Source organism: Thalassophryne amazonica, chromosome 6, assembly GCF_902500255.1.
Source record: "Thalassophryne amazonica chromosome 6, fThaAma1.1, whole genome shotgun sequence".
Taxonomy (NCBI): Eukaryota; Metazoa; Chordata; class Actinopteri; order Batrachoidiformes; family Batrachoididae; genus Thalassophryne; species Thalassophryne amazonica.
Genome location: NC_047108.1, coordinates 98,568,739 through 98,596,697, shown reverse-complemented (window position 1 = coordinate 98,596,697; position 27,959 = coordinate 98,568,739). Strand labels below are relative to the sequence as shown.

Below are 27,959 nucleotides of genomic sequence, written 5' to 3'. Positions count from 1 at the left end.
GTTTTTGAAAAAATAATAAGGTCGGATACTTTTCTAATAGACCTCGTATGTATAATGTTTGTGTTTACAGTGTTTGCAAACTACCTGTCTACAGTCTAGTATCAGAATATTCTATAACTGTTAATCCCACTATGAATATTAAAATACAACAAACCATTTGCTCCAAATATTGTAAAAAGTGATGCAAATGATTGTTTCAGTTAATAGGTTTTTAAAAGGAATAGTTTTCACCCTGTGTCGTGCTTAGTTATCACGTTACAGGATTCTATTGGATTCTATGGCATATGTCACATGCCATAGAATCCAATGGACGTCGACATTGTTTGACCTTTACCTTGCAGACCGAGCATTTAACACAAACAATAATTTGCACCACTTTTTTTACAAAAATTGGAGAAACTTTAACTTCTGACCCCTGTACAAAACTGTACAAAATTGGTCTTTGTCACCGTTCTTAATGTTTTTCCCCCATAACTCCATAATATTCAGTCATAGGTAGTCCAAACTATACCTTTTTGGAATATTTATGTTCAGACAAATAATATGGTATAGCTTTCAATATGATTTGAACATTTTTAAATTTTGACCCCTGTGTAATTCTTCAATTGATTCCTACCTGGCCAAGTGGATTCCCGGGTTTTTTTTTCCAAAAGAGTAATGTTTAAGGAGTATGTGTGCCAGTTTTGGTGCTTGTAATGAACAACTGTTACAGTTATCTGCTCCACTAGTACTGAAAAATGCAGTTTTGCACATGTGTGTGAAATATACTGTTTGCATATACTTCACATATTGCACATGATGAGCATTGTAGTTATATGTGTGTATGTGTGTGTGTGTGTGTTGGTTGGGGGTGTTCTTCATCATTTTGCCAACAAACATTTTAGTAAATTGCCCAGCACTCAATGATGAAGTTGAAAACCTTATTTTCATATTAATATGACAACATGACACCACAATGAGTTGCCAGTGACTGCTCATTAATAAAATCAACTGTTAAAAAATAATTCCCATTAAATACAGACCTATTTTTTATGCTTGGAGGAAACCACTTAAAGAAAATTATATATTTTTATCAATTAAAATATATATTATTGAAAGTATCACACTCACACATTTCACTTACCTGTATTTGTTAATAGCTGTGAAATATTTTGCAGGTTTTCCTGTTACATTTTAGGCACATTGCAGAGTAGACTATAGCTTGAGCACAGGGAGGGGGGGTAGTGCCCCTGTGGGGGCTCTGTGGACTCCGCCCCTGGTAGTATGACACTTCATAATGTCATTTGTCTCCTGAAGTCTGGGGTAGGTACAGGTCACCCTTTTTCCATTCATATCAAAGCCGTTTGAGCGTCATCTGCTGCTCCAGAGTTTAGACGGTGATCAGCTGACTGTCCAGGTATTATCTAGTGCGTGTACGTTCACTGTGTTTGGTGCTGAAGTCATGGCGAAGATGGAGCTGGCGCCTCTCAGACCGTGGGCTGATTTCTTCCCTGGTTCGGACCGCTTTGCCAAACCAGATTTCGGCGATTTGGCCAAGTGGAACAACAGAGTGATCAGCAATTTGATGTATTACCAGACGAATTATCTGGTGGTGGCCATTGTGGTTTTCCTCATTGTAGGGTGAGTGGAGGTAGCATGCTAACACTCACTAGCATCCACACCCTTCACGCTCAGCCTATTTCTGTAACAGCTGCTGTCATTGTTTCCATTTACAACACACAATAACGCTGACGTGGCCTGTGCAAGTTAGATATTTAATTTGTATGACCGGTAAACACTGTGTTCGCAGATGATTTAATATTCAGCAGCAGAAAATGTCAAGTTAACACGAGCTAACAGCTACCTTCAAAAGTACGGAGCTTTAGTGATGCTGGACTAGAATAATGTTTTTTCTTTAGCACGTAATTGTTTAGTTTAGGCTAAATAAATGCTTGTTACCGTTTCTTAACTGTTCTCCCCAAGCTGTACAAAATGCATTTTGTTTGTTTTTGGCAACCGGGTAACTTCTGTCTAAAATCTACCAGTGTCGAAGTCTGTTGAAACGTGTTATTGATGTACATATGTGTCAAAGTTCAAAGTCAGCGGGTCTTAAAAGAAGCTGCTTAAATGGAATTAAAATCAGAATGTTGTAAGTTTTTAGAAAACGGCTCAAATGAGATCATCTCTATTTTTAACCAGACTGATATCAGTTGTTCACGTTCTGATGGTGATGCGTCTAAAAATAATAGTAATAATCACTGGATGCATTTCTTGTTAGTCCAGTCTGCTGTTCCTGTGTAGAACAGTTTAAAGTAAGGAATATGATTGCAGTGCCTTGCCTCCATCAAATAATTTTTCAACTTTGCTCGTCACCACCAAAGTGGTGTCATTGACATCATGGATCTAATGCATTTGTAAGAAGGAGGACAGCAGAAGTCTATGCATCAAACTGTTTCACTGTCTCATGTAGTTCCTGACATGATGTGGTATTTTATACAGCAACCTCTGATTTGATCTTCATCTATGACCTTGACTTAATCTTTGTTGTGAAAAGACAGTCCACTAAGCTGGATTGAAATTGCTCATTGCATTTTAAAGTAGTCACTGAAGACAGCAGTCAAAGACGTCATATTTTACCTTGATATTTAACTTTTATTTTAGACTTGGTGATGGACCAGTTGTGTGTCTGGGTTGTTGGCATCCAGGAGACCCAAACCGGTTCTGTGGTGTCATGGATGTGGTGAAGTACAACGCCAGGTCTTGCTCCTAGACTTAACTTGAGTTTAAGTTGGGGCCTTGACATGGCCTGTGTGGCAGGAACATTGTGTTTATTGTGACATACTTGAAATTCAGTATGATAAAGAAGTCATTCCAGTCAGTACTCAATTAACTCATGCATCATTTCAGTTGTATCACTGCTAAGAGTGGACTTATCTAGTTGGTTATATTAATAGGTTAGTAGTGCAAGACAGTGTGTTTTGGTGCAGGCATCAGCTTTCATATGATTTGCATCAAACCGGCCAAGATGCTAGTAACATCTGGCAGGTTGTGCTTTGTTAAAAATGAATACATAAATTAATAGACATCAAATGGAATCAGTGTCTTGTCCTTTTTTATATATATTTCTGTTTTCAGATTTTTTAATCCTTCTGGCATGTTTCTGGGAGGACTTGTGGTGACGCTGGTCTTCATGGGATCCGTTTGGGCAGGAGAGAACAAGGCCACCATCAAGAACTTCAAAAAGAAGAACCCAACACTGTTCATCGTTGGTGTCATGGTGACCAGTTACTTCTTGCTGCGGCTATGTGGCGGTGTGATGGTTTTCATTTTTGGAATCACCTTCCCTTTGCTGCGTGAGTCTGTTTATTCATGAATGTGCACTTAAATCACAAAAACAGATTTTTTTTGGGGGGGGGGGGGGTGGTGTTAGCCTCTGAAAAAAGATGATGTGATTGTTCTTAAATAATGTTTTTTGGGTTAATCTATCAATCAATCAATTTTATTTATATAGCGCCAAATCACAACAAACAGTTGCCCCAAGGCGCTTTATATTGTAAGGCAAGGCCATACAATAATTACGTAAAAACCCCAAGGGTCAAAACGACCCCCTGTGAGCAAGCACTTGGCGACAGTGGGAAGGAAGAACTCCCTTTTAACAGGAAGAAACCTCCAGCAGAACCAGGCTCAGGGAGGGGCAGTCTTCTGCTGGGACTGGTTGGGGCTGAGGGAGAGAACCAGGGAAAAGACATGCTGTGGAGGGGAGCGGAGATCAATCACTAATGATTAAATGCAGAGTGGTGCATACAGAGCAAAAGGAGAAGGAAACACTCAGTGCATCATGGGAACCCCCCAGCAGTCTAAGTCTATAGCAGCATAACTAAGGGATGGTTCAGGGTCACCTGATCCAGCCCTAACTATAAGCTTTAGCAAAAAGGAAAGTTTTAAGCCTAATCTTAAAAGTAGAGAGGGTGTCTGTCTCCCTGATCTGAATTGGGAGCTGGTTCCACAGGAGAGGAGCCTGAAAGCTGAAGGCTCTGCCTCCCATTCTACTCTTACAAACCCTAGGAACTACAAGTAAGCCTGCAGTCTGAGAGCGAAGCGCTCTATTAGGGTGATATGGTACTATGAGGTCCCTAAGATAAGATGGGACCTGATTATTCAAAACCTTATAAGTAAGAAGAAGAATTTTAAATTCTATTCTAGAATTAACAGGAAGCCAATGAAGCGAGGCCAATATGGGTGAGATATGCTCGCTCCTTCTAGTCCCCATTAGTACTCTAGCTGCATCATTTTGAATTAACTGAAGGCTTTTCAGGGAACTTTTAGGACAACCTGAAAGTGAATTACAATAGTCCAGCCTAGAGGAAATAAATGCATGAATTAGTTTTTCAGCATCACTCTGAGACAAGACCTTTCTAATTTTAGAGATATTGCGTGAATGCAAAAAAGCAGTCCTACATATTTGTTTAATATGCGCATTGAATGACATATCCTGATCAAAAATGACTCCAAGATTTCTCACAGTATTACTAGAGGTCAGGGTAATGCCATCCAGAGTAAGGATCTGGTTAGACACCATGTTTCTAAGATTTGTGGGGCCAAGTACAATAACTTCAGTTTTATCTGAGTTTAAAAGCAGGAAATTAGAGGTCATCCATGTCTTTGTCTGTAAGACAATCCTGCAGTTTAGCTAATTGGTGTGTGTCCTCTGGCTTCATGGATAGATAAAGCTATCATCTGCGTAACAATGAAAATTTAAGCAATGCCGTCTAATAATACTGCCTAAGGGAAGCATGTATAAAGTGAATAAAATTGGTCCTAGCACAGAACCTTGTGGAACTCCATAATTAACCTTAGTCTGTGAAGAAGATTCCCCATTTACATGAACAAATTGTAATCTATTAGATAAATATGAATCAAACCACCGCAGCGCAGTGCCTTTAATACCTATGGCATGCTCTAATCTCTGTAATAAAATTTTATGGTCAACAGTATCAAAAGCAGCACAGAGATGAGTCCACTGTCTGAGGCCATAAGAAGATCATTTGTAACCTTCACTAATGCTGTTTCTGTACTATGATGAATTCTAAAACCTGACTGAAACTCTTCAAATAGACCATTCCTCTGCAGATGATCAGTTAGCTGTTTTACAACTACCCTTTCAAGAATTTTTGAGAGAAAAGGAAGGTTGGAGATTGGCCTATAATTAGCTAAGATAGCTGGGTCAAGTGATGGCTTTTTAAGTAATGGTTTAATTACTGCCACCTTAAAAGCCTGTGGTACATAGCCTACTAATAAAGATAGATTGATCATATTTAAGATCGAAGCATTAAATAATGGTAGGGCTTCCTTGAGCAGCCTGGTAGGAATGGGGTCTAATAGACATGTTGATGGTTTGGATGAAGTAACTAATGAAAATAACTCAGACAGAACAATCAGAGAGAAAGAGTCTAACCAAATACCGGCATCACTAAAAGCAGCCAAAGATAACGATACGTCTTTGGGATGGTTATGAGTAATTTTTTCTCTAATAGTTAAAATTTTATTAGCAAAGAAAGTCATGAAGTCATTACTAGTTAAAGGAATACTCGGCTCAATAGAGCTCTGACTCTTTGTCAGCCTGGCTACAGTGCTGAAAAGAAACCTGGGGTTGTTCTTATTTTCTTCAATTAGTGATGAGTAGTAAGATGTCCTAGCTTTACGGAGGGCTTTTTTATAGAGCAACAGACTCTTTTTTCCAGGCTAAGTGACGATCTTCTAAATTAGTGAGACGCCATTTCCTCTCCAACTTACGGGTTATCTGCTTTAAGATGCGAGTTTGTGAGTTATACCACAGAGTCAGGCACTTCTGATTTAAAGCTCTTTTTCAGAGGAGCTACAGCATCCAAAGTTGTCTTCAATGAGAATGTAAAACTATTGACGAGATACTCTATCTCACAGAGTTTAGGTAGCTACTCTGCACTGTGTTGGTATATGGCATTAGAGAACATAAAGAAGGAATCATATCCTTAAACCTAGTTACAGTGCTTTCTGAAAGACCTCTAGTGTAATGAAACGTATTCCCCACTGCTGGGTAGTCCATCAGAGTAAATGTAAATGTTATTAAGAAATGATCAGACAGAAGGGAGTTTTCAGGGAATACTGTTAAGTCTTCAATTTCCATACCATAAGTCAGAACAAGATCTAAGATATGATTAAAGTGGTGGGTGGACTCATTTACATTTTGAGCAAAGCCAGTTGAGTCTAATAATAGATTAAATGCAGTGTTGAGGCTGTCATTCTCAGCATCTGTGTGGATGTTAAAATCGCCCACTATAATTATCTTATCAGAGCTAAGCACTAAGTCAGACAAAAGGTCTGAAAATTCACAGAGAAACTCACAGTAACGACCAGGTGGACGATAGATAATAACAAATAAAACTAGTTTTTGGGACTTCCAATTTGGATGGACAAGACTAAGAGTCAAGCTTTCAAATGAATTAAAGCTCTGTCTGGGTTTTTGATTAATTAATAAGCTGGAATGGAAGATTGCTGCTAATCCTCCGCCTCGGCCCGTGCTACGAGCATTCTGGCAGTTAGTGTGACTCGGGGGTGTTGACTCATTTAAACTAACATATTCATCCTGCTGTAACCAGGTTTCTGTAAGGCAGAATAAATCAATATGTTAATCAATTATTATATCATTTACTAACAGGGACTTAGAAGAGAGGGACCTAATGTTTAATAGACCACATTTAACTGTTTTAGTCTGTGGTGCAGTTGAAGGTGCTATATTATTTTTTCTTTTTGAATTTTTATGCTTAAATAGATTTTTGCTGGTTATTGGTGGTCTGGGAGCAGGCACCGTCTCTACGGGGATGGGGTAATGAGGGGATGGCAGGGGGAGAGAAGCTGCAGAGAGGTGTGTAAGACTACAACTCTGCTTCCTGGTCCCAACCCTGGAGGATTTAAGAAAATTGGCCAGATTTCTAGAAATGAGAGCTGCTCCATCCAAAGTGGGATGGATGCCGTCTCTCCTAACAAGACCAGGTTTTCCCCAGAAGCTTTGCCAATTATCTATGAAGCCCACCTCATTTTTTGGACACCACTCAGACAGCCAGCAATTCAAGGAGAACATGCGGCTAAACATGTCACTCCCAGTCCGATTGGGGAGGGGCCCAGAGAAAACAACAGAGTCCGACATTGTTTTTGCAAAGTTACACACCAATTCAATGTTAATTTCAGTGACCTCCGATTGGCGTAACCGGGTGTCATTACTGCCGACGTGAATTACAATCTTACCAAATTTATGCTTAGCCTTAGCCAGCAGTTTCAAATTTCCTTCAATGTCGCTTGCTCTGGCCCCCGGAAGACAATTGACTATGGTTGCTGGTGTCGCTAACTTCACATTTCTCAAAACAGAGTCGCCAATAACCAGAGTTTGATCCTCGGCGGGTGTGTTGTCGAGTGGGGAAAAACGGTTGGAGATGTGAACGGGTTGGCGGTGTACACGGGGCTTCTGTTTAGGACTACGCTTCCTCCTCACAGTCACCCAGTCGGCCTGCTTTCCCGGCTGCTCGGGATCTGCCAGAGGGAAACTAACGGCGGCTAAGCTACCTTGGTCCGCACCGACTACAGGGGCCTGGCTAGCTGTAGAATTTTCCACGGTGCGGAGCCAAGTCTCCAATTCGCCCAGCCTGGCCTCCAAAGCTACGAATAAGCTACACTTATTACAAGTACCATTACTGCTAAAGGAGGCCGAGGAATAACTAAACATTTCACACCCAGAGCAGAAAAGTGCGTGAGAGACAGGAGAAGCTGCCATGCTAAACCGGCTAAGAGCTAGTAGCTGCGCTAAGCTAGCGGATTCCTAAAAACACACAAAGTGAATAATGTGTAAATAATTTAGAGGTGATTCAGCAGAGGGAGTGCTTTAGTTAAGGCACGTGAAGATTACACTGTGAAACAAATCGTTATCTAGTTAACTAGATCAATCTAACTGCGCAGATTAAACAGCTAACAGATACAGCAAAACACCGCTGTGCGCCGGAACAGGAAGTGATACAATACCGCAGTGAGAGCCAACCACCAGTAGAGGCAAGCAAGAGCTCGCAATCTCCTCAAAATGTCAACATTAAATAAGTTGTGTCTCTAGGTCCCTCCCCCTAAAGGCTCCTGTACAGCTACATGTCCATGTTGTTTCCCGTCTCTATCTGTGCAGTGTTGAAATGGTACCAGTAACTGTTTAGTTTTGTGTTACGTTTGCAGCTTAAAGGATTAGAGTGGTTGTCTTAACAACCGAAGGCTCAAAAGGTCAAATCTGAGTTGCGCCTGGTTGTGTGCTGATCTGAAACTGAAGTTTGCTACACTTGCTGCTGAGTTTTGCTTTATTAACTGAAGTTTATTTGGATGGCAAAGTAGAAGATTTGTGGAATTTGATAGAATGTGAATGTTGGACCAAAAGACACTGACACGGTGGCTGGTATGTATTACATCCAGGTCTGGACCTTATAGCAATAGCTTATTATATCCATAATTATAATTATTTGAACTTAATATGTATATGCTTTTGTTGTGTAGGTTTATCTGGTAAATTCAGTGCAGCAGATATGGAATTAAAACAAAACAAGATAGTTTTGATGGAAACTGGGGCTGCAACAAATGATTATTTGGATCATCGATGAATCTGATGGAGTTTCAACACGATTAATCGGATTAGCGGGGAATTTTTTAAAGTGCCAGGGAAACAATTTTTCTCTCCTTCCATCACTTTATTTAACAACAGAACATTATTTGAAAACTTAAAATACTTGAAAATCAACAAATTGTCAAATGTTCCTTGTCTGTTGAAATATAAAATAATAAAGAATAAAACAGTTTATAATAAAAACAAAAATAATTATTTCAAATGGCACTGCTTTATCAAAGTGCTGAGTTGCCATAAAACAACATTGAAACATATAAATGTTATATATGGTGAAAAGAGGTATTTTTGTTGCTGCAAATGAGCAATTAGCATAACCAGTTAACCATAAAACCTAAATCAAAAACTGTAGCCTGACTCATATGTGCAACATTCTCTATAACTAAACTGTGGTCATTTCACAATGACACATATGGCTCATCCCACATACGTATTATTACTCTCTTTCACTCATGCACTCTTTCTCTCCTCTTTCTCTGTGAGGGAACGAGAGTCTCTTCACTCTCACACCGTATTTGAGCAAACTTTGGAAACATGTATAATAAAGCCTAGAAATGAATTTCTGGAGCTATGCAAGCAGAAGGAGCTCGTTTTATGTGAAGACTTTGACAGAGTTTTTTTCCACTGCAGCGCTGCTTGGCTCTCTGTCTGCGGAGGAGGGGGGAGCGGCCAGTGCAGCACAAACAGCCTGGCTGGATTTTAGAAAAACGACCTGATAGCAGGGCAGAGTGTGACGGCGCTGACAGAACACTGGGGAGAACTCTGTGTTATCATGTTTTCTGATTGTCCGTTGCGTGGAGAGTGGCAGGAAAAACCGAAGACGCTTTCTCGCGAGGTGCGAGAAGAATTTGAACGTTTTAAACCAAAAAAAAAAAAAATGCCACTTGTCCGGTCGGACAACGATTTAGAGCTATTACTTGTCCGATCACATTTTACACTTGTCCCGGACAATTGGACAAGCGTTAATGTCAATGGTAGGACTTTAACAACATTAATAAAAAACTGTTGGTGCTGTTACTGTTCTTTCTTTTTCTCTCACTCTCTGCCCCTCACCTCACTGCTCTGGGAGACGCGCAGACAGCCTGAAAAAAAGAACAGTAACAGCACCAACAGTTTTTTTTTTTTATTTTTTTTTTTATTAATGTTGTCAAAGTCCTACCATTCACATCACTGCCTGACTTGTCATACTGAGACGTTACGACTGCTTACACAAAAATAAACAAACATTTATTAACTTGCTCAGACACTGAGCTCTCCCCTTCCTCGTTGATGACTCCGATATGCTTTCGTTTAAGATGCTGCATCATTACCGTCATACTCCTGTGCCATGCGAGGTCCTACTTGCAAATGTTGCAGTTAACAAATGTCTTTGCGTTGTTTAACGTAAAGTGCTCTCACACTTTTGAAGTCTTGACTTTCTTCTGTCTACTTGCTTCTGTCATATTCTAAGTGTGTAGTTCTTCTACGAAACAGCGTCTGATCTGCTCTGTGCACTGGTCGCTACTGGCGTCAGAAGCGGCCAGCAGCTTCTGACGAAATAATCGCTCGACACAATCCATCGATGACACAATGTGTTGCCAACGCCTGTTGTCATCGAATTTTATCGATTCGTTATTGCAGCCCTAATGGAAACAGCTAATATTTGGATGTGAACGCATCTTAAGATAACCATTGTTACCTGTGATAACTGACCGTTCCCAATGTCAAACAAGACTAATGGTAAATGGACTGCATTTATATAGTGCTTTTCCATCTGCATTAGATGCCAAAGCGCTTTACAATTATGCCTCACATTCACCCCGATGTCAGGGTGCTGCCATACCACAGTGCCCACTGCACACCGGGAGCAATAGGGGATTAAAGACCTTGCCCAAGGGCCCTTAGTGATTCCAGTCAGGCGGGGATTTGAACCGAGGATCTTCTGGTCTCAAGCCCAACACCTTAACCACTAGACCAGGGCTATTCAACTATATTTTTCCGGGGGCCAAATATGTCAGAATACTATGATCTGTGGGCCGGACATTCTCGTGACCTGTACAATTGAGACAAATGCTACTGCATTTCTTTTTCCCTTTTTATTTAACAGAACATCAAAAGTACAAGCCTGTCATTAAGATCACATGTGAAAATGTCTTTTTTTTATTATTTTTTTTTTTTAGAAAAGCAGTCAGCTTTTCAACCACATCAGCCACTGTTTTATCCCTCCCCTGAGGACTCAGATTAAGACCATTCAAATGATGCATGATATCTCTTAAAAAGCACATTTCTGAGACAAATTTCTCATCCAGCATTTTTGTCAGAAATGTTTCAGCCTTCTTGTGCTTGCATTCACATAGAAAGGTGATAATTTCCTGACATATCGGCGAGTAGTCTGCGAAACAACCTGTGCTGAAGACTGGATGTTGCTCTGATTCACTGCAGCAATCACAGTCCATGGTACTTTTCAACTCACCACTAAGCTGAGAGCAGAGGACACTCTGGTGAACGAGACAGTGGACAGACTGTAGTTTTGGTGCAACAGCAGACAGTCGTGCAGACAGTCCTTTGACGCTTCCTGCCATTGAGGGAGCTCCATCTGTAATCAGCAGGTTACGCTCCAGGTCCAGTCCATTGTCTTTAAAAAAGCAATACGCTTTTGGAAAATTATTTCCCCTGTTGTTTGTCCTTCCAGTGGAATTAGGCCCAACAGATCCTCCTTCAAAACAGTCACCGTTGAAAAACCGCACATTCAAACAAAGTTGTGCTGTATTGGAGCTGTCAGTTGACTCATCCACAGCCAGCGACATGAATTCAACTTTCTTCAACTGAGTTAAGAGTCTCAAACGTCTGTGGCTAAAACATCCAGTCGTCTTGCAGCTGTTGTATCTGTACATTCTTTCACTGTTTTGGAGTCAGTTGGCATTTTCTTTTCAGCAAGAACCCACAACACGCAGGGATGCTGCTGTTGTCTTCTGTTGCACAGTGCAGCTACAGGAGAAGACTGCAGTGCTTCGCTTGTAGTTCATATTAAGTCCTTTTATTGTTATTTGATGCGCATCAGAATCCGGTGGATATTCATTGTCAAAACGGGAGTGAGTCGTAATGAAGTGCCTCCGCACGTTATATTCCTTATTCACCGCGCAACAGTCACAATACAGCAGGCACATAGGATTGCCTTCGGCATTTTCTACGTGCACATATTCATCAGTCCAGTCATTATTAAATCTTCTATTTTCGTTGTCAACTTTACGTCTCTTCTCCTTTGAATGCACCCTGTTGTCATCTTCTTCTTTGTTCAAGTTTATTGGTGGTTTGCAAACCAGTAGGGTACATTAGTGCCACCAACTGTTCAAGTGCCTGCAATGCCTTCACGTGAGGTGGGGCTGTTTGGAAACAGTGCTGACGTGCCATAAAGGATTCAACGTGCCGCAAAGCGCCATAAAGTGGCCTAAAATGCCGAAAATTGGCGAATGCGCTTTGTAGCGGCTTTTGATTGTGTATTTATTAATATTTATGGGTAAATGGGCCACGGGCCGGTCCAAACTTATTAAAGGGCTGGTTGTGGCCCGAGGGCCACCAGTTGAATAGCCCTGCACTAGACCATTACCTCCCCCAGACACAACTAATGGTATGTTATACTCTGAAAATTGGTTTCTTATAGACAAGTGATCTATTTTGGGCTTTTAACAACACATTATATGACAACAGTGCATTATGTAATAGTATGGTATAATAAATTTCAATTTTATTCCCGGTGTTTGCGTGGGTTCCCTCCAGATGCTCTGGCTTCCTCCTACTTCCGAAGACATTCAGGTTAGGTGAAGCAGACATTTTAAATTAACTGTAGGTGTGAGTGTGTTTGTGGCCGTTATGGACTGGCGACCTGTCCAGGGTGTACCCTGCCTGTCAACCAGTGGCTGCTGGGAGATGCCGCCTCCCCCATGACACTTAGTTGGAATAACTTGGAATGGGAGGTCCTGCAACTTATACTCCAGTGTCACTTGTATGCTATTTTCCTTACTCGGGTAAGACTTAAATATAATTTAGAAAACACGGTCATACTGCAAATTGCGTTCCAGTTGTTTATTACAAAATGTGTCAGATTATTACATAATGCAGTGTTTTTACATAATGTGCTGTTACAGGGTCATACTGCCATATTTTAACATAATTTGCAGTTTTTAATATGCGAGTTTGAATGAGAATGTTGGCCCAGTGGAGCATGTCTGAGCCTGTATAAGCAGGCACATGTCAAGTAGGCTTTTTGTTTGCACATGATTATGAAGTCTTGCTGCTAATCACAGGTTCCTGGTGACCCACCATATACTGTATATGCAAGTCATTATGAAACAGGAATTGAAGTGTAACAGTGTGGAAGATTTAGTGCTTAGCTGACCCTAAACTTGATTTTAACACATTCCCCATAGTGCACTGACTTACTAATGCTACACCACCAATGAGTCACAGTGATGATAACTGAGGTTTCCCTGTGGGCCTATTTTCCAACCGTTCTCTGTCTGACTCATTTCAGGAATCGAACAGCTTGTACAGCATTCTAGACATGCTTTACCTACGTCAGAAGATTACCAATTCAAAGGGATGCTAGGTGACCAGTTTTTACATTGGAGCTATAATTTAGGACTTTCTATAGTTTTTACAGTCACCGTCTGTGTTCGATTGTTGGCGCAAATGCCACGGCGCCAACACGGCGGTGAACAGAGCAGTCTGTTCGTTTCCCGGGAGGCCTGCCCACTGTTGGCCTTGTTGTTGGGTTGCTACGTGTTGTTTATTCAGACAGAACTACATTTACTGGTTGATGTCATGCGTTCAGTATCTGCCTGAAATAAAAGATACGCCTCTCCTTTCAGCTGTTTAGAAGTCTGTATTTTGGTTTCTTGTTTCCCAGAGAAGATTGTTTGAGAATCTAAGTATGGTATTATTTTTACACTCCAAAAATAAATAAATAATTCCATTTCTGTTCCTGTAGTAATCCTGATACACGCCTCTCTGAGACTGCGCAACATGAAGAACAAACTGGAGAACAAGATTGAAGGCGCTGGGCTTAAGAAGACTCCCATGGGTGTTATCCTGGATCTCTTGGATCAACAAGAAGAGAGAATGAACAAGATTCAGGATTTCATTGAAAGCAAACTGAAGGAGTAAAGGTTAACCAAGACAGTGTTGCACAATACACATTTGTCCTATTTGTTAAATTGTATCACTCCCATGAAATATAAAGTTATTGATGTTTGCATTCCTGTACTTTGTATCCATTTAGCTGTTTTGGGTTACTTTGTTGTTGTGTTATTTAACTATATAAAGCATATGAAGTAATTATAAGATTTGCACAATCACTGTGAGTTGGATGATGAAGTAGTGGGTTTGGTTACCAAAGGTTTGAGCTTTTCTGGGTTCAGTATCGTTGCACCCCCACCCCCCAAAAAAGTTGGAGGAAAAAGTGCACTTTCTCTGTGATTCCTTCAACATAGCATTTATTTCAGAAAAATAGAAAAGCATGTCTGAATGCTCCACAGCTCCAGTTATTACATAACCAGCTGCGTTCTTTAAAGCAATGGATCCGTTCAGTTTGCGACCTCAAAAGCAATCAGATTTTAAATACAGAGCCAACAGTATTGAAACATTAACTGCTTATTTACCAGCAATAACTCCCATCTTATGTTAAGAACTGTAGGAATGCTGTCAGGCATCTGTTGTTGAGATTGAAGAACTGACCTCACAGGTTGTTTCTAGTGTACTCATGGTTCCTGTAGCCTGAGTAATCATCTCAAGTCCAGGTATTCTCAGAAGACTTTGAGCTCCTGATTATGCAGGTTGGACTAATTGTATTATCACAGCTATGCAATACTGAAAAATGAATGGCAAGTGCAGCTTTACTGTTTAAATGGTATGCCATTATATGTACCCTTTGGTTATTTAAATGTCTTTGTTTTCATTCTATAGCATGTAGAAATGTTTCTCACTGTTGCAGTTTTGAAATGGCATCATTTGATTCAATACCGGTTGGTGATATTTTTATTTTAAACCGTATTGATGTCCCCGTCATTGTTACTGTTTGCTGTTTTGCCATTCTACTGGGACCCGATCCCTTTACCCTTTTATTCTAAATATCCATATCTGATAATACGGTGTTGCTTTTGACAAATGCACAGGTTCTGCATTTTGTGCATGCCAATCTCACAAATGGATGTTAAGAGCTGCTGTTTATACTGATGCATCATTCTTTTTTTTTTTTTCCTTCTTGAACATTGCATTTGAAGACTCAAAACTGAATATAATCCACAGCTGTCTGACATGATAATAAAGTTGCCTGATTTACAACAACCCTTTTTCCAATCAAGTGTCTGTGTAAATTTTTTTTCCCATCGATTCATTTCTTTAAACGTTTTAGCAAGAGTGGCCAGTTTAGAATGGTCAATGGCAGTTTCATTCAGTTCACATTATGCTAAATATCAACTTTTTTTTTTCCAATAATCATTAATGTGACTGTGTGAAGAAAGAAAAAAGTTAATTAGCAAACTTTAACATGCCATCTGGAAAACCTAAGTGTAGATCTCATGTTTTCATTTTGATTAACTTTGCCACTTTAAAACTGAACCAACAAGCAGGACACCACAAAGGGATGTTTAACACTTGAAATCAACTTTAGATCTTTTATTGTGTGACTTGTCCATGAAAAAAATGAGAAAACATTTGAGTGAAAGAGCTCAACAGCTTGTCCAATCACTTTCAACCTTTCTAAAACCAGGTCACAGCCCACAAAAATGCTGTCATTTACACCCTTCATCTGGTTTGGATGCAAGTCTCTGGCCATGTTGATTATCTCCTTTAATCCCTGTGATGTGTCACTAAAATAAGTCATGTCCACATATCTATGGTCCTGTGTAGCAAGCGTCATCTGAATACCATACACGTGATCAAATATTACTACAAATTAAAAAAGGCAAAGGTTAGCAAATAGTCAAACAGTGGTAATAGAAGAAAAAATTGCAGTATTTGCTTATTTTCAAAGTTGGCAGCACTTGAAGAACAACCAGGATATTTTTTTATGTGTAAAGGCACTCAGTGTTACTGCAGTGAAAAAATTAAAATGTGTAAAAACACAAAAACAAAGCTGAAGCTGCAACCTCAGAGGAGACTCGTTTCACTTGATTCCAGCGCTTTAGGGAGCGGCACCTACAAGCAGCAACAAAGACAAAATCACATGATGACATGGGTTTATAGACAAGTTTACAAGGGGTTAAATCATCACAACAAATCCTACAGCACTGTACAGCTCATAAAACAAGAATTCGGCAAATTACAAAGCATATGTTAATTGATTTGTCAGGTAAAAGTTTTCCAAACTGCTTGATACTCACAGGTTTGAGATAGGCCACATTGCTCTGTTTAATCTGGCTTAGCAGCTGATCACGTGGTGTGAGGTCAACCTTTGGAGGCACGCGTCTCCGGGGGACGGGTTTCAAAGTCTTTATCACATCTTTCAGGTCGGCTTTTTCAGCTGTCATCTCCACACTGCCTGCGTCCTTCACTTTGGGAGACTTCCTCAGTTGGAAACTGACCTTCTCTGGTCTCCTGTCTTCCCTCGGGTTTATATCCAGAAAGGGGTCACGCTTCTTGGGAGTCCTCTTCAGGTGCACATCTTTTAATGGGTTTGCTCGTTCTGTACTGGGTGCCTTTGGAATGCTCTTCTTCAAGCTGTGTTTGAGCTGATTCTGAGGCTTTTCCCTGTCACTTTTTTTAGAGCTGTCTGTCTTCTTCTGAGATGTCGCACTGACTTCTGAAGACTGTGGGACGAGCCCGTGCTGCTGCAGAAGTTCGACGGGTGGTATGTACCCAAGCATCTCAAGCAAGCCGGGAGGTAGGTTTAGACTGTTCTCATACATCTGCATCACCTCCCTCTGCTCCTTAAGTTGCTGCTGCCTCTGCTCTTCCTTCCTCAGCTGCCTCTGGCGGTCAAGATTCCGCGTTAAAATGTTGGTCACCACCATTCTGGGCCCTGGTTGCTCAAAGTGGTAACCCATCTTCAGGAGGGTGTTGTTAGCTTTGAGCAGGCGTGAGATCTCCATCTCTGCGTGGTGACCCAGCATGTGCCTTTGGTTGTGGAATCGCAGTTCTGTCAGTGTCTCATTGAACTGGAGGCAGCGTATTATGGCCACGATTCCCTTTCCAGTTATGAAGTTAGACTCGATATTCAATGTTGTAATGCTGCGATTCTCTCGTAGCATGTTGGCCAGGTTGAAGGCAATGTTTTCATCAACACCAGTGTTGGCTATACTGAAGGTTTTGACATGTTTATTCTTCTTCAAGGCATTGACGTAGTCTAAAAGCATCTCTTTGGGAATGTTTTCTATGTTGTTGAGGTTTACCTCCATGACAGAGGGGTTGTTGTTGCGGATTTTGTCAAGCGTGGTCTCTAAGTTCGTCTCATTACCCGAAGGTCTTGATGTCATTTTTATGTTACCAAGTGCCAACTGTGGGATCTTTAATTTATTAATTTTTCTCATTTCCTTCTCTGGGACAGTATCATTAGTCTCATTTGTAATTTGTTCCTCTGGCGTTTCGTTGGGAAGTAAAGCATTTAAGCCTTGATTTTCCTTCTTGTCTTCAGTTTGGAAGGTGACAGTTTTAGGGGCAAAGCTCTCGCTCTTCTCCTTTGAGTCTGAAAAAGGCTGATTGTCATCTGTATCCTCTGGTGGCAATTTTTTCATGCCGTTAAGACCTGGAGCATCTACGAGTTTCTCTACATTTCCATTTTTATCTGCAGTCACAAGTAACGCCCGGATTGGTTTGTCTTCCTTCTCATCAACTTCAAATATTTCCTCAATTATCTCCTCTATAATGTTTTCTCTTTCAGTTCCATCTGTGGCTTCCTCCTCAATAATATTCTCTATTACTTCATAAACATATTCAACATCCTCGTTCTTTTTATCTTCTTCCTCTCTCAACATTTTCTGATGAAGACAACAAATCAACATTGAAATTAGAAATACTTTTTGAAATAGATGTCATTTTGATATTATAATCTCAAATGTAGCTGGATATTTAGTAGTTGACCTCTTACCTCACTGGGCAGCAGGGTAGCAGGCACTCTTATTTCCTCAAGCATTCGTTTGGACTCTTTCTCCCAGTAGAGGTAATCAACCAGGGATCGATGGTCAAATGTTCCAGTTGGAGGCTTTTCTGTCTGGTCCTTCTGTCTCTGTCCAACCGGTACACTCTCATCGGGGGCAATAATAACATCCATCTCACTCTGGAGCTCCTTAAGCTCCTCGGGTGAAAGCGTAGCAAGAAGTTCATCCTCATCGAGGTCTTCTTCATTAAAGTCCTCTGTGTCATTGGTGTTTGACATATTTGTGTTCTGTAGTTTCTTGCGTGTATGGATTGAAAAAGAAAAGAGAATTTCCCTCCAACCTGTGATGAAGGAAAGCGCAGACTGGGAAGCTGAGGCAAGAAACGTTTAGCTCATGCCTTGTGCGTAGGCTAAAATTAAACGCTGCGAACCGCATGGAAGATATTTACGGTACAAGTGGGGGACAGACATGCTAACATTCCTTTTTCAGCACCTTATCCCAGCTGGCTGGACTGTCATGATCTTTGGGGATGACAGTTGCTTTGAGCAAAGGAAGGCGTGTGACAGACAGGAGCAGGTGGACTGTATTCACAGGCATGAGTGGGGGGTAAAATCTCCAGTGAATACAGTGGTCTGCCCAGTCTCCCAGAATTCCGCGGAAGATGTAAGCTCTAGAATGAGGAAGCAAAGCTTGGTGCATAGTTGTGGGAGTTCCTTTTCACTGAAATCCTTAAAATTCACAGTATATATTTTTAAACACAGATAAGCTGACTCAAAAACAAGCCTCATGTGCTTGACCGCACAAGATGACTTTGTAAATGTGTCATACATTTATTCACATCCTTATTCTCAGTGGAAAGTATCTTATGACAACATCTAACAACATATAACAACACAATGACTGTACAAATATGTGACAAAACAAATGAGACATGATTTTTTTTTCGGCAGTGATCTTCCGTTCATAAAAAAATTTCCATTTTTTATCAAAATGTGATATTGTCATCATGCATTTTAAACCACATTACGACACCAGCTAACACAGGATACATTCTGATTCAAAGTTTTGAAAAAAAAAAAAAAAAACTGTAAGAAATGGAAATTCATCAAACACACAATCTGCTCTAATAAATAACCACTTCTTATGTTTGATGCTGATTTCCATTATTTACTGATGTAAAAGTGGTACTACTTTGTATAAGGCAATAGCTAGTTCCCGTTAAAATACATGAAGTTGGACTCTACAGCAAAAATGTATGTTACCTCTTTTTTTTCTCTGTGTTTAAGTCCAGTATGGTTGTGCAACGTCTTTTCTGAATCTTGACACATTCTCATCTGCCTGTACAAATCATCCAATCCAAGGCACATGGGAAAGTCATTCAAGAGTGGCATCACTGTGTTCAGAGGTTACTGTAATACCAGGACAGGGTATACTGGATGTACATCTCCCATGATTGAGTTATGGCAGCAAAGAGTTATTGAGCAGCTTTACTCCGGCTTCACTGTCACCTTCTTTTTTCTCTCGGTCACATTTTTTGTGCCACTGTCAGAGTTGGTCCTTGTCAGTGGATGCCCATGTAGCTCCCATTCAGTTGAAATCTAGACAGGTGGACACACAAAGATGTCAACTTTGCTCTCAGTAAACATTTTATGAACATGTGACTGAATGGTGTCATGAAATGAGAAATGTAAAAGGAAATTAACGTTGAGACCATGATGTGGGACTCATGAGGCAAATGGCAACATCATGCTATTGAATTTTTAAACAGGTAAAATCATAAATGAGTGAACAAAATCAGAATTGCAGAGCACCACAGATGAAATCACAGCTGTCTAATCTAAAAGCAGAGACACACTGATGGAGATGGAGTGCCAATATAGATGGGAGCGGTGAAACACCACCAAGCAGCCTGCTGCATCTCACCATTAAGTGCTAGAATGGTTGTCTGATGCTTCGTCTGTACTAGTGGCCACAGCAGCAACCAACTCAACTGACTCACATTTTTTAGGAACTGTGTCAGACCTTGACCCTTTGCTATTGGAAGAAAATCTGCATCACAAATGAGCAATAATCAAGAGTCAGGAAGAAGGCAGAGCTACATAATTACATCTGTACAGAGTTTGAGGTTCTTTACAGGAAGTACAGGCAGGACCTGATGAAAAGATACAGCTATTTTTGCTTTAGAAAAACAGAAAATACTTAAGAGGGAAAGGTACAAAGCAAAGGACTTAATCTGCAGCAGACATGTATTAAAATTAAAATCCCACTTATTGCCTGAGGCTAAAATATGGCCATCGGGTATTGCATAAGTCCAGTCCTATTACTGCCAGGGACCATTCTTGGGACACAGACCTTGGACAAATTCAAAGATGGCTAACATGGACCTATTTTAAGAGGTCAAAAGGTCACATTCTGTTTCCTATGTTTATGCTCATACAGCCAAGGGTATTTTAGCAGTGTTATATTTATTATTACTGTACCTCTGCCAAGGAGCTTATATGTTTGCCAACGTATGTTTGTAGATTTCTTAGCAGGATTAAAAAAAATTAAAGAAGTAATTTTAATGCAATGTGAACAGGTTTGATCTGAAATATAGTCCAATAACCTTTGGGATGGATCCTGATAAAAGACAAGAAATTTTTAAATATTAACATTGTAAAATCTGCCGTTTTACTAGTGAGTGGATTTAAAAAAAAACTATTGAAAATATATGGCTTGGACTGGAGCAGCTGAATAATACAGGGTGAACACAAAAACACTCCTTGGTTTCAAATATTTGTAATATCAAAAGTCACATGAATAATTTTACAATTTTGGTATCTACAGTTGCAGAAACTCATCAAGTTTTTTCTCTTTTGAAGAGTCTTCTTCAAAATTGGAAAATTATTCATGTGACTTTTGATATTATAAATATTTGAAACCATGGAGTGTTTTTCTGTTCAACCTGTATTATTCTGCTGGTTCACAGTGCCAGGTTTTCATACGTAAGGTAATTCACACATTACTGCATCAGTGTACTCTTTAAAACAATTGGAAAAGGGATCAACAGTGGATTATGACCTCTGGCTTAACAAACGGAATTTACATATGCATTAGAGTTCATTAGGTCAATGAAGATCTTCCTTGAAATGTCTGAGCTGAAGCATTCCCAATTTCGTCAGAAACACAGATGGGGCTTGTCCATTGAGATGTGGTAAATTTGGCACATCAATAAAATGACATGGATGTTGACATGCTAAGTATTCTCTTGTCGGAGTACCAGGCATTCTGGGTTAAGAACAGTATGTGGCTAAAAACTGTACATGACAACAGATTAAGACACAGAGCCAAGAAATTTAAAACAATTTTTTAACACTGTGACATAAATAATGTCACTAATCCATCCATCAGGACTTGAAGGGTTCAGATGCAAAATCCACTAAGTCTATTATTTTATTTTTTTATGGAGAACAATACATTTTGATATGTGGATTTAAAGGAAAATGCATTTGGAAATGTACAGATTTCCATAAATAAAATGAAAATGGTATGTTCAAATTCTTTAATATTTTGTACACTGATGGTTACCTCAGCAGCCAAATGCATGTTGGCCTCAAATGGTTTTGGACTTACTGGGTTTTGCATCTGAACCCTTCACATTTTGTTAAGATAAAAATATCTATGATTGGCTAGATCTAAAATTATGTAATACTGTACATTTATTAACATTGGAATTTTTAAAAAATAATTTCTGAGAATGTGCATTAACGTGATTAAGCATTTATATGTTACTGTGTTGATGTGAGCTTTAGCATAATAAAAGAACAGCTTTGTTGAAATGTCACAAATAAATCCAAAGGAGAGCTCTGACTCTTCTTTTTATTGACATATCACTTTACCAATGAAACACTATTTGGCAAACCTTTACAATAACTCGAGTTTGGCCTGGAATAGACAGCTGTTGTTTTTGTTTGTTTGACTGATTTATTTATTTTTTGCATTGTGCTGCATAATGGGTGTTGTGAGCTTTGACAGAGGCCGAGTGCCCTTCTGTTCTTAAATTTATATAATTTCCTCCAACATCCAGAGTTTCAGCTTAGCGACTGCTTTAGAACTGCTCACCTGCTGTGTGTGGGGCTGCGGTTGTACAAAGAAGGCGGTGCTCCGTGGTGATGATACTGAGGTGTGTCAGCTGATTCACAGTCTGTTAGGCCCACAGACAGCTGGTTACGCCAGTTCCCTGTGCTTTCCACTGAGGACACTGCAACCAACACAAAACAACACTCAGCTAATGTTGGAGTGCTGCTCCTCGGTAATACTTTAAGTGTTGTTATTGGGAACACTCTTAATCCACAGCAAACAAATGTTTGCGCTCATGGAAATATGTTATTACAGTGTAGTGAGTGACACTTTCCATGGAAACATCACAGTTTTGTAATATACAAATTTGCACAAATAACCTTAATGTTTTTAAGCCCAATAAAAATAATTTTATGGTAATATTATTTGGTATTTTTATCCAGGATATTGTAAATTAACAGCATAATGTTCTAAAATTAAATTACAAGTATTGTGAAAGCCTGGAAAATGTTTGGACAATTTTAACATTCGAAAATGCATCACCCCAGCAGTCACAAAGGAATTTGTGTTGACTAATAGCTCTTAAAGCCAGTTGTTAATGTGACAGAAAAAATACTCATAAAATAAAAGGGATAATTACCTCCATCATAGAGGTCATATTGTTATTTGTGTCTGCATTTTCCATTGGCATCATTAATCTAGGGAACAGATTTTCTCAAAATGGGCCCAACGCTTGAAGCCTGGCATGACATCAAATTCTGAGGTGGACTTTGATGTGAAAGTTTTAAAAATACTTTTTTAAAAACATATAACTAACCTTTTTATTTCCAGCAAAGATATAGATGGTTTGGTTAAACGTTTAAATAATGATCTCTTGAATTATTCAATGTGGTTCAAAGTTAATAAATTATCATTAAATATAAAAAAGTCTAATTTTATGTTATTTGCTGGCAATAAATGCAATCATGATCAAATTAAAATTTATGTAGACAACGAAGAAATATCAAGGGCCTCTTCTACATGTTTCTTGGGTGTGTGGATGGATGACAAACTGTTGGAAAGAACATATTGAACATGTTTGTAAAAAAATAAGTCAATAGGAATCATAAGCAAAATGTTGTGTGGGCCGCTGAAGAGGAGGTACTGCTGGCCCACCACCACCAGAGGGTGCCCTGCCTGGAGTGCGGGCTCCAGGCATCGGAGGGCGCTGCCGCCTCACAGGAGCAGCCAGGGTGACAGCTGTCACCCATCACCTGAGACAGCTGATATTAATCAACAGGGAGGTATATCAGCAGGACGGCATCTCCACCTCATTGCCAAGATATCGCTCTACCAAAGAGGTAACGAACTCAGCCAATCATACTATTGATTGAACCCTAATACTTGTTGCTTGTTTGTAGGACAGCTGAATACTGTACTGGTCGTATTTGGATAAGTACTCACCTTCCTACACTTCAGTATTGTTTCTGACGAGAGGTGGAGGTGGAGTTTCCACCCTCCGTGTTGCTGGGTGCAGCCGCACCCACACCTGACTGTTTCTGTTCCTTGCCAGCAGTACCGGATCCGACGAGCGGAGGCAGTGGCCACCTGGGAGTTCGGGACTTGGCGGCTCCAGTATCCCCGGGGTTCGGTGGCAGAGGAAATCGGGTGGTTCCGGTTCGACTCGGACAGACGTCTCCTATCGTCGAGCCTGCCCACACGACACCATTGGAATTCGGCGTACTACTGTATTTGTAATCTGTTGTGTTTGTTGTGCGTATTCACAACAGTAAAACTTTGTGATTTGAATTTCTCCATTGTCCGTTCATTTGCGCCCCCTGTTGTGGGTCCGTGTTCCTACACTTTCCCAACAGGATATCTCGGCCAACATCATGGATCCCGAGGGGCGTCAACCGGCTGTTGAACGGCCAATGGAAGAACAGGGCGCACAGGCGTCCGCAGGAGGAGTGATCGGTGAGTTGCAGCGGATCCTCACTACTTTCACGGCTCGGTTGGATCTTATGACCGAGCAGAACGTCCTCCTTAACCGCAGGGTGGAGGCTCTCGCTGCGCAGGTGGAGGCGCGTCCTCAGGGCGCTGCTGCAGCTCTCCCTCCTGTCGACCCTGTGCGCAACATTGACGTTCCACAGGTCGTTCAACGACCCCCCCCACCTTCCCCGGAAGCATACATAAGCCCTCCAGAGCCGTACGGAGGTTGTGTGGAGACATGCGCGGATTTCCTTATGCAGTGTTCGCTCGTCTTCGCACAACGTCCTGTCATGTATGCGACCGATGCTAGTAAAATAGCTTATGTAATAAACCTGCTTCGCGGCGAGGCACGCGCTTGGGCTACAGCGCTCTGGGAGCAGAATTCACGGCTCCTTCAGACATATGATGGGTTTGTGAGGGAGTTCAGAACCGTGTTCGATCACCCTAATAGAGGAGAAACCGCTTCAGCCGTGCTGCTGTCAATGAGACAGGGGCGTCGGAGCGCAGCTGCCTATGCAGTCGACTTCCGCATCGCGGCTGCGAGGTCCGGCTGGAATAGCACTGCCCTCCGCGCCGCCTTTGTAAACGGACTGTCATTGGTTCTTAAGGAGCACCTGGTGGCTAAGGACGAACCGCGGGATTTAGATGGGCTCATCGATCTTGTCATACGACTAGACAACCGGTTAGAAGAACGTTGTCGGGAACGAGACGAAGGGCGTGGCCGGGCGCGCGCCGTCCCTCTCCCTTCCGGTTCCGACCGCGCTCCGCCTTCCCCACGCTCCACGGCCCCTGCGCTCCGTGTGGCCACAGCTCCCCCTGCTGACGAAGCTATGGACACGAGCAGGGCCACATTTAGGGCACCAGATGCACAGAGGAGGCGGGCCCGCGGAGCATGCTTTGTTTGTGGCTCGATAGAGCACCAAGTGAGAGACTGCCCCGAGCGGTTAAACACCAACGCCCGCCCCTAGAGACTGGGCTAGGGGTGGGCCGAGACATTCACGTGGGACACACCCACATTGCCACACGACTCCCAGTTACGATCCTTTATGAGGACTCAACCCTGAAGGCCCCAGCACTGGTGGACACGGGCTCTGAAGGGAATCTGTTGGACAGCAGATGGGCCAGGGAGATAGGGCTCCCTCTGGTGGCTCTTACCTTGCCTGTGCAGGTACGGGCACTAGATGGCTCCCTACTCCCTCCAATCACGCATAAGACACCACCTGTAACTCTGGTGGTGTCAGGAAATCACCGAGAGGAGATAGAGTTTTTTGTGACTCCTGCTACCTCCCGTGTGATTTTAGGTTTTCCCTGGATGTTGAAGCACAATCCCCGGATCGATTGGCCGTCTGGGGTAGTGGTTCAGTGGAGCGAGACCTGCCATCGGGTGTGTTTAGGTTCCTCGGTTCCTCCCGGTTCCCAGGCTAAGGAGGAGGTCAGAGTCCCGCCCAATCTGGGGACGGTGCCGGTGGAGTACCACGACCTTGTCGACGTGTTCAGCAAGGATCTGGCGCTCACCCTTCCCCCCCACCGTCCGTACGATTGTGCCATTGATTTGGTTCCAGGCGGTGAGTTCCCGTCCAGCAGGCTGTACAACCTCTCACGGCCTGAGCGCGAATCAATGGAGACCTACATCCGGGACTCATTAGCCGCCGGGTTGATACGGAATTCCACCTCCCCGATGGGTGCAGGTTTCTTTTTTGTGGGTAAAAAAGACGGCGGACTTCGTCCATGCATTGATTATAGGGGACTGAACGAGATCACGGTTCGCAATCGATACCTGTTGCCCCTGTTGGATTCGGTGTTCACGCCCCTGCATGGAGCCCGAATATTCACCAAGCTTGATCTTAGGAATGCGTATCACCTGGTTCGGATCCGGAAGGGAGACGAGTGGAAGACGGCATTTAACACCCCCTTAGGTCACTTTGAGTACCTGGTCATGCCGTTCGGTCTCACAAACGCTCCCGCGACATTCCAAGCGTTGGTTAATGATGTCTTGCGGGATTTCCTGCACCGGTTCGTCTTCGTATACCTAGACGATATACTCATCTTTTCTCCAGACCCTGAGACCCATGTCAAGCATGTACGTCAGGTCCTACAGCGGTTGTTGGAGAACCGGCTGTTTGTGAAGGGCGAGAAGTGTGAGTTCCACCGCACGTCTTTGTCCTTCCTGGGGTTCATCATCTCCCCCAACTCCGTCGCTCCTGATCCGGCCAAGGTTGCGGCGGTGAGAGACTGGCCCCAACCCACAAGCCGCAGGAAGCTGCAACAGTTCCTCGGCTTTGCCAATTTCTACAGGAGGTTTATTAAGGGCTACAGTCAGGTAGTTAGCCCCCTGACAGCCCTGACCTCACCAAAAGTTCCCTTCACCTGGTCGGATCGTTGCGATGCCGCGTTCAAGGAGTTGAAACGGCGCTTCTCGTCTGCACCCATTCTGGTGCAGCCCGATCCTAGTCGCCAGTTAGTGGTGGAAGTGGACGCCTCGGACTCAGGGATAGGAGCTGTGCTGTCCCAGAGCGGGAAGACCGATAAGGTCCTTCACCCGTGTGCCTATTTTTCCCGTAGGTTGACCCCGGCCGAACGGAATTATGACGTCGGCAATCGAGAACTCCTCGCGGTGAAAGAGGCTCTTGAGGAGTGGAGACATCTGTTGGAGGGAACGTCCGTGCCATTCACGGTTTTCACTGACCACCGGAACCTGGAGTATATCAGGACCGCCAAGCGGCTGAATCCCAGGCAAGCCTGCTGGTCACTGTTCTTCGGCCGTTTTGACTTCCGGATCACCTACCGTCCCGGGACCAAAAATCAGAGATCGGATGCTTTGTCCCGGGTACATGAAGATGAAGTCAGAACGGAGTCGTCGGATCCTCCAGAACCCATCATCCCGGAGTCCACTATCGTGGCCACCCTCACCTGGGACGTGGAGAAGACCATCCAGGAGGCCCTGACACGAGACCCGGACCCCGGAACCGGACCGAAGAATAAACTCTACGTCCCACCAGAAGCTAGGGCTGCAGTTCTGGACTTCTGTCACGGTTCTAAGCTCTCCTGTCATCCTGGGGTGCGAAGAACCGTGGCAGTCGTCCGGCAGCGCTTCTGGTGGGCGTCCCTGGAGGCCGACATCCGGGGTTACATCCAGGCCTGTACCACCTGCGCCAGGGGCAAGGCCGACCACCGCAAGACATCGGGATTGCTACAGCCGCTGCCCGTGCCTCATCGCCCCTGGTCTCACATCGGCCTGGATTTTGCCACGGGCCTCCCGCCGTCCCAGGGAAACACCGTTATCCTCACGATAGTGGACCGATTCTCCAAGGCGGCCCACTTCGTGGCCCTCCCGAAGCTCCCAACGGCCCAGGAGACAGCGGACCTCCTGGTCCACCACGTCGTCCGGCTGCATGGGATACCATCAGACATTGTCTCCGATCGTGGTCCCCAGTTCTCCTCGCACGTCTGGAGGAGCTTCTGCCGGGAACTGGGGGCCACGGTCAGTCTCTCGTCCGGGTATCACCCCCAGACCAACGGGCAAGCAGAACGGGCCAATCAAGAGATGGAGCAGACCCTACGTTGTGTGACAGCCGGGCACCCGACGGCCTGGAGTACCCACCTGGCCTGGATCGAGTACGCCCACAACAGTCAAGTATCATCAGCCACCGGCCTCTCCCCTTTTGAGGTGTGTTTGGGGTATCAGCCCCCGTTGTTTCCGGTGGTTGAGGGAGAGGTCGGTGTGCCCTCGGTCCAGGCCCACCTACGGAAGTGCCGTCGGGTGTGGCGTGCCGCCCGTTCTGCTTTGTTGAAGGCCCGGATGAGGGCAAAGACCCATGCAGACCGGCGGCGGACCCCGGCTCCTACGTATCGTCCTGGGCAGGAGGTGTGGTTGTCCACCAAGGACATTCCCCTACAAGTGGACTCCCCAAAACTCCAGGAACGATACATAGGTCCGTTTAAAATTCTCAAGGTCATCAATCCCGCCGCAGTGAGGCTTCAGCTTCCGGCCTCACTGCGGATTCATCCAGTATTCCATGTCTCCAGAATCAAACCTCATCACACCTCAACCCTCTGCACTCCGGGTCCGGCACCACCTCCTGCCCGGATCATCGACGGCGAGCCGGCTTGGACTGTGCGCCGGCTCCTAGACGTCCGACGGATGGGCCGGGGTTTTCAGTATCTGGTGGACTGGGAAGGGTATGGCCCCGAAGAACGTT

At 43.0% G+C, this 27,959-nt stretch overlaps 3 protein-coding genes and 1 long non-coding RNA gene across 4 annotated transcripts in view; 1 reads left to right on the top strand and 3 right to left on the bottom strand.

The window, feature by feature from the left end:
* Positions 1 to 1,283: 1,283 nt before the first annotated feature.
* On the top strand, positions 1,284 to 14,995 carry LOC117512724 (PRA1 family protein 3-like). Its single transcript, XM_034172908.1, has 3 exons — positions 1,284 to 1,620; positions 3,115 to 3,332; positions 13,629 to 14,995. Exons 1-3 carry the CDS (start codon positions 1,442 to 1,444, stop codon positions 13,802 to 13,804), a joined length of 573 nt encoding a protein of 190 aa, XP_034028799.1. The 5' UTR covers positions 1,284 to 1,441; the 3' UTR covers positions 13,805 to 14,995.
* On the bottom strand, positions 2,883 to 12,501 carry LOC117512726. Its single transcript, XR_004561367.1, has 3 exons — positions 11,892 to 12,501; positions 10,078 to 10,083; positions 2,883 to 2,894 (listed from the first exon to the last, which is right to left on the bottom strand). It is a non-coding gene; the product is annotated as an uncharacterized LOC117512726 (long non-coding RNA).
* A 705-nt stretch (positions 14,996 to 15,700) lies between the features above and the next one.
* On the bottom strand, positions 15,701 to 18,415 carry lmod3 (leiomodin 3 (fetal)). Its single transcript, XM_034172907.1, has 3 exons — positions 17,724 to 18,415; positions 16,021 to 17,613; positions 15,701 to 15,835 (listed from the first exon to the last, which is right to left on the bottom strand). The coding sequence occupies exons 1-3, from the start codon at positions 18,009 to 18,011 to the stop codon at positions 15,788 to 15,790; spliced, it is 1,929 nt and encodes a 642-aa protein (XP_034028798.1). The 5' UTR covers positions 18,012 to 18,415; the 3' UTR covers positions 15,701 to 15,787.
* A 144-nt stretch (positions 18,416 to 18,559) lies between these two features.
* frmd4bb (FERM domain containing 4Bb) overlaps positions 18,560 to 27,959 on the bottom strand; it is a 119,753-nt gene continuing 110,353 nt past the window's right edge. The window contains exons 22-23 of the mRNA XM_034172909.1: positions 21,835 to 21,973; positions 18,560 to 19,331 (exon numbers count right to left, since the gene is read on the bottom strand). Of these exons, the coding sequence (XP_034028800.1) occupies positions 19,295 to 19,331; positions 21,835 to 21,973 (176 nt within the window). The 3' untranslated portion in view covers positions 18,560 to 19,294. The remainder of the gene's footprint in view (positions 19,332 to 21,834; positions 21,974 to 27,959) is intronic.

Bases quoted from the DNA above. Each gene is read 5' to 3' on its own strand.
- lmod3 (XM_034172907.1), bottom strand. From the start codon at position 18,011: ATGTCAAACACCAATGACACAGAGGACTTTAATGAAGAAGACCTCGAT. The intron at 17,614-17,723 runs GTAAGAGGTCAA...TGTCTTCATCAG, and splicing joins CTACCCTGCTGCCCAGTGAG to AAAATGTTGAGAGAGGAAGA. The intron at 15,836-16,020 runs GTGAGTATCAAG...TGCTGCTTGTAG, and splicing joins ATGTGGCCTATCTCAAACCT to GTGCCGCTCCCTAAAGCGCT.
- LOC117512724 (XM_034172908.1), top strand. From the start codon at position 1,442: ATGGCGAAGATGGAGCTGGCGCCTCTCAGACCGTGGGCTGATTTCTTC. The intron at 1,621-3,114 runs GTGAGTGGAGGT...TTCTGTTTTCAG, and splicing joins GTGGTTTTCCTCATTGTAGG to ATTTTTTAATCCTTCTGGCA. The intron at 3,333-13,628 runs GTGAGTCTGTTT...CTGTTCCTGTAG, and splicing joins AATCACCTTCCCTTTGCTGC to TAATCCTGATACACGCCTCT.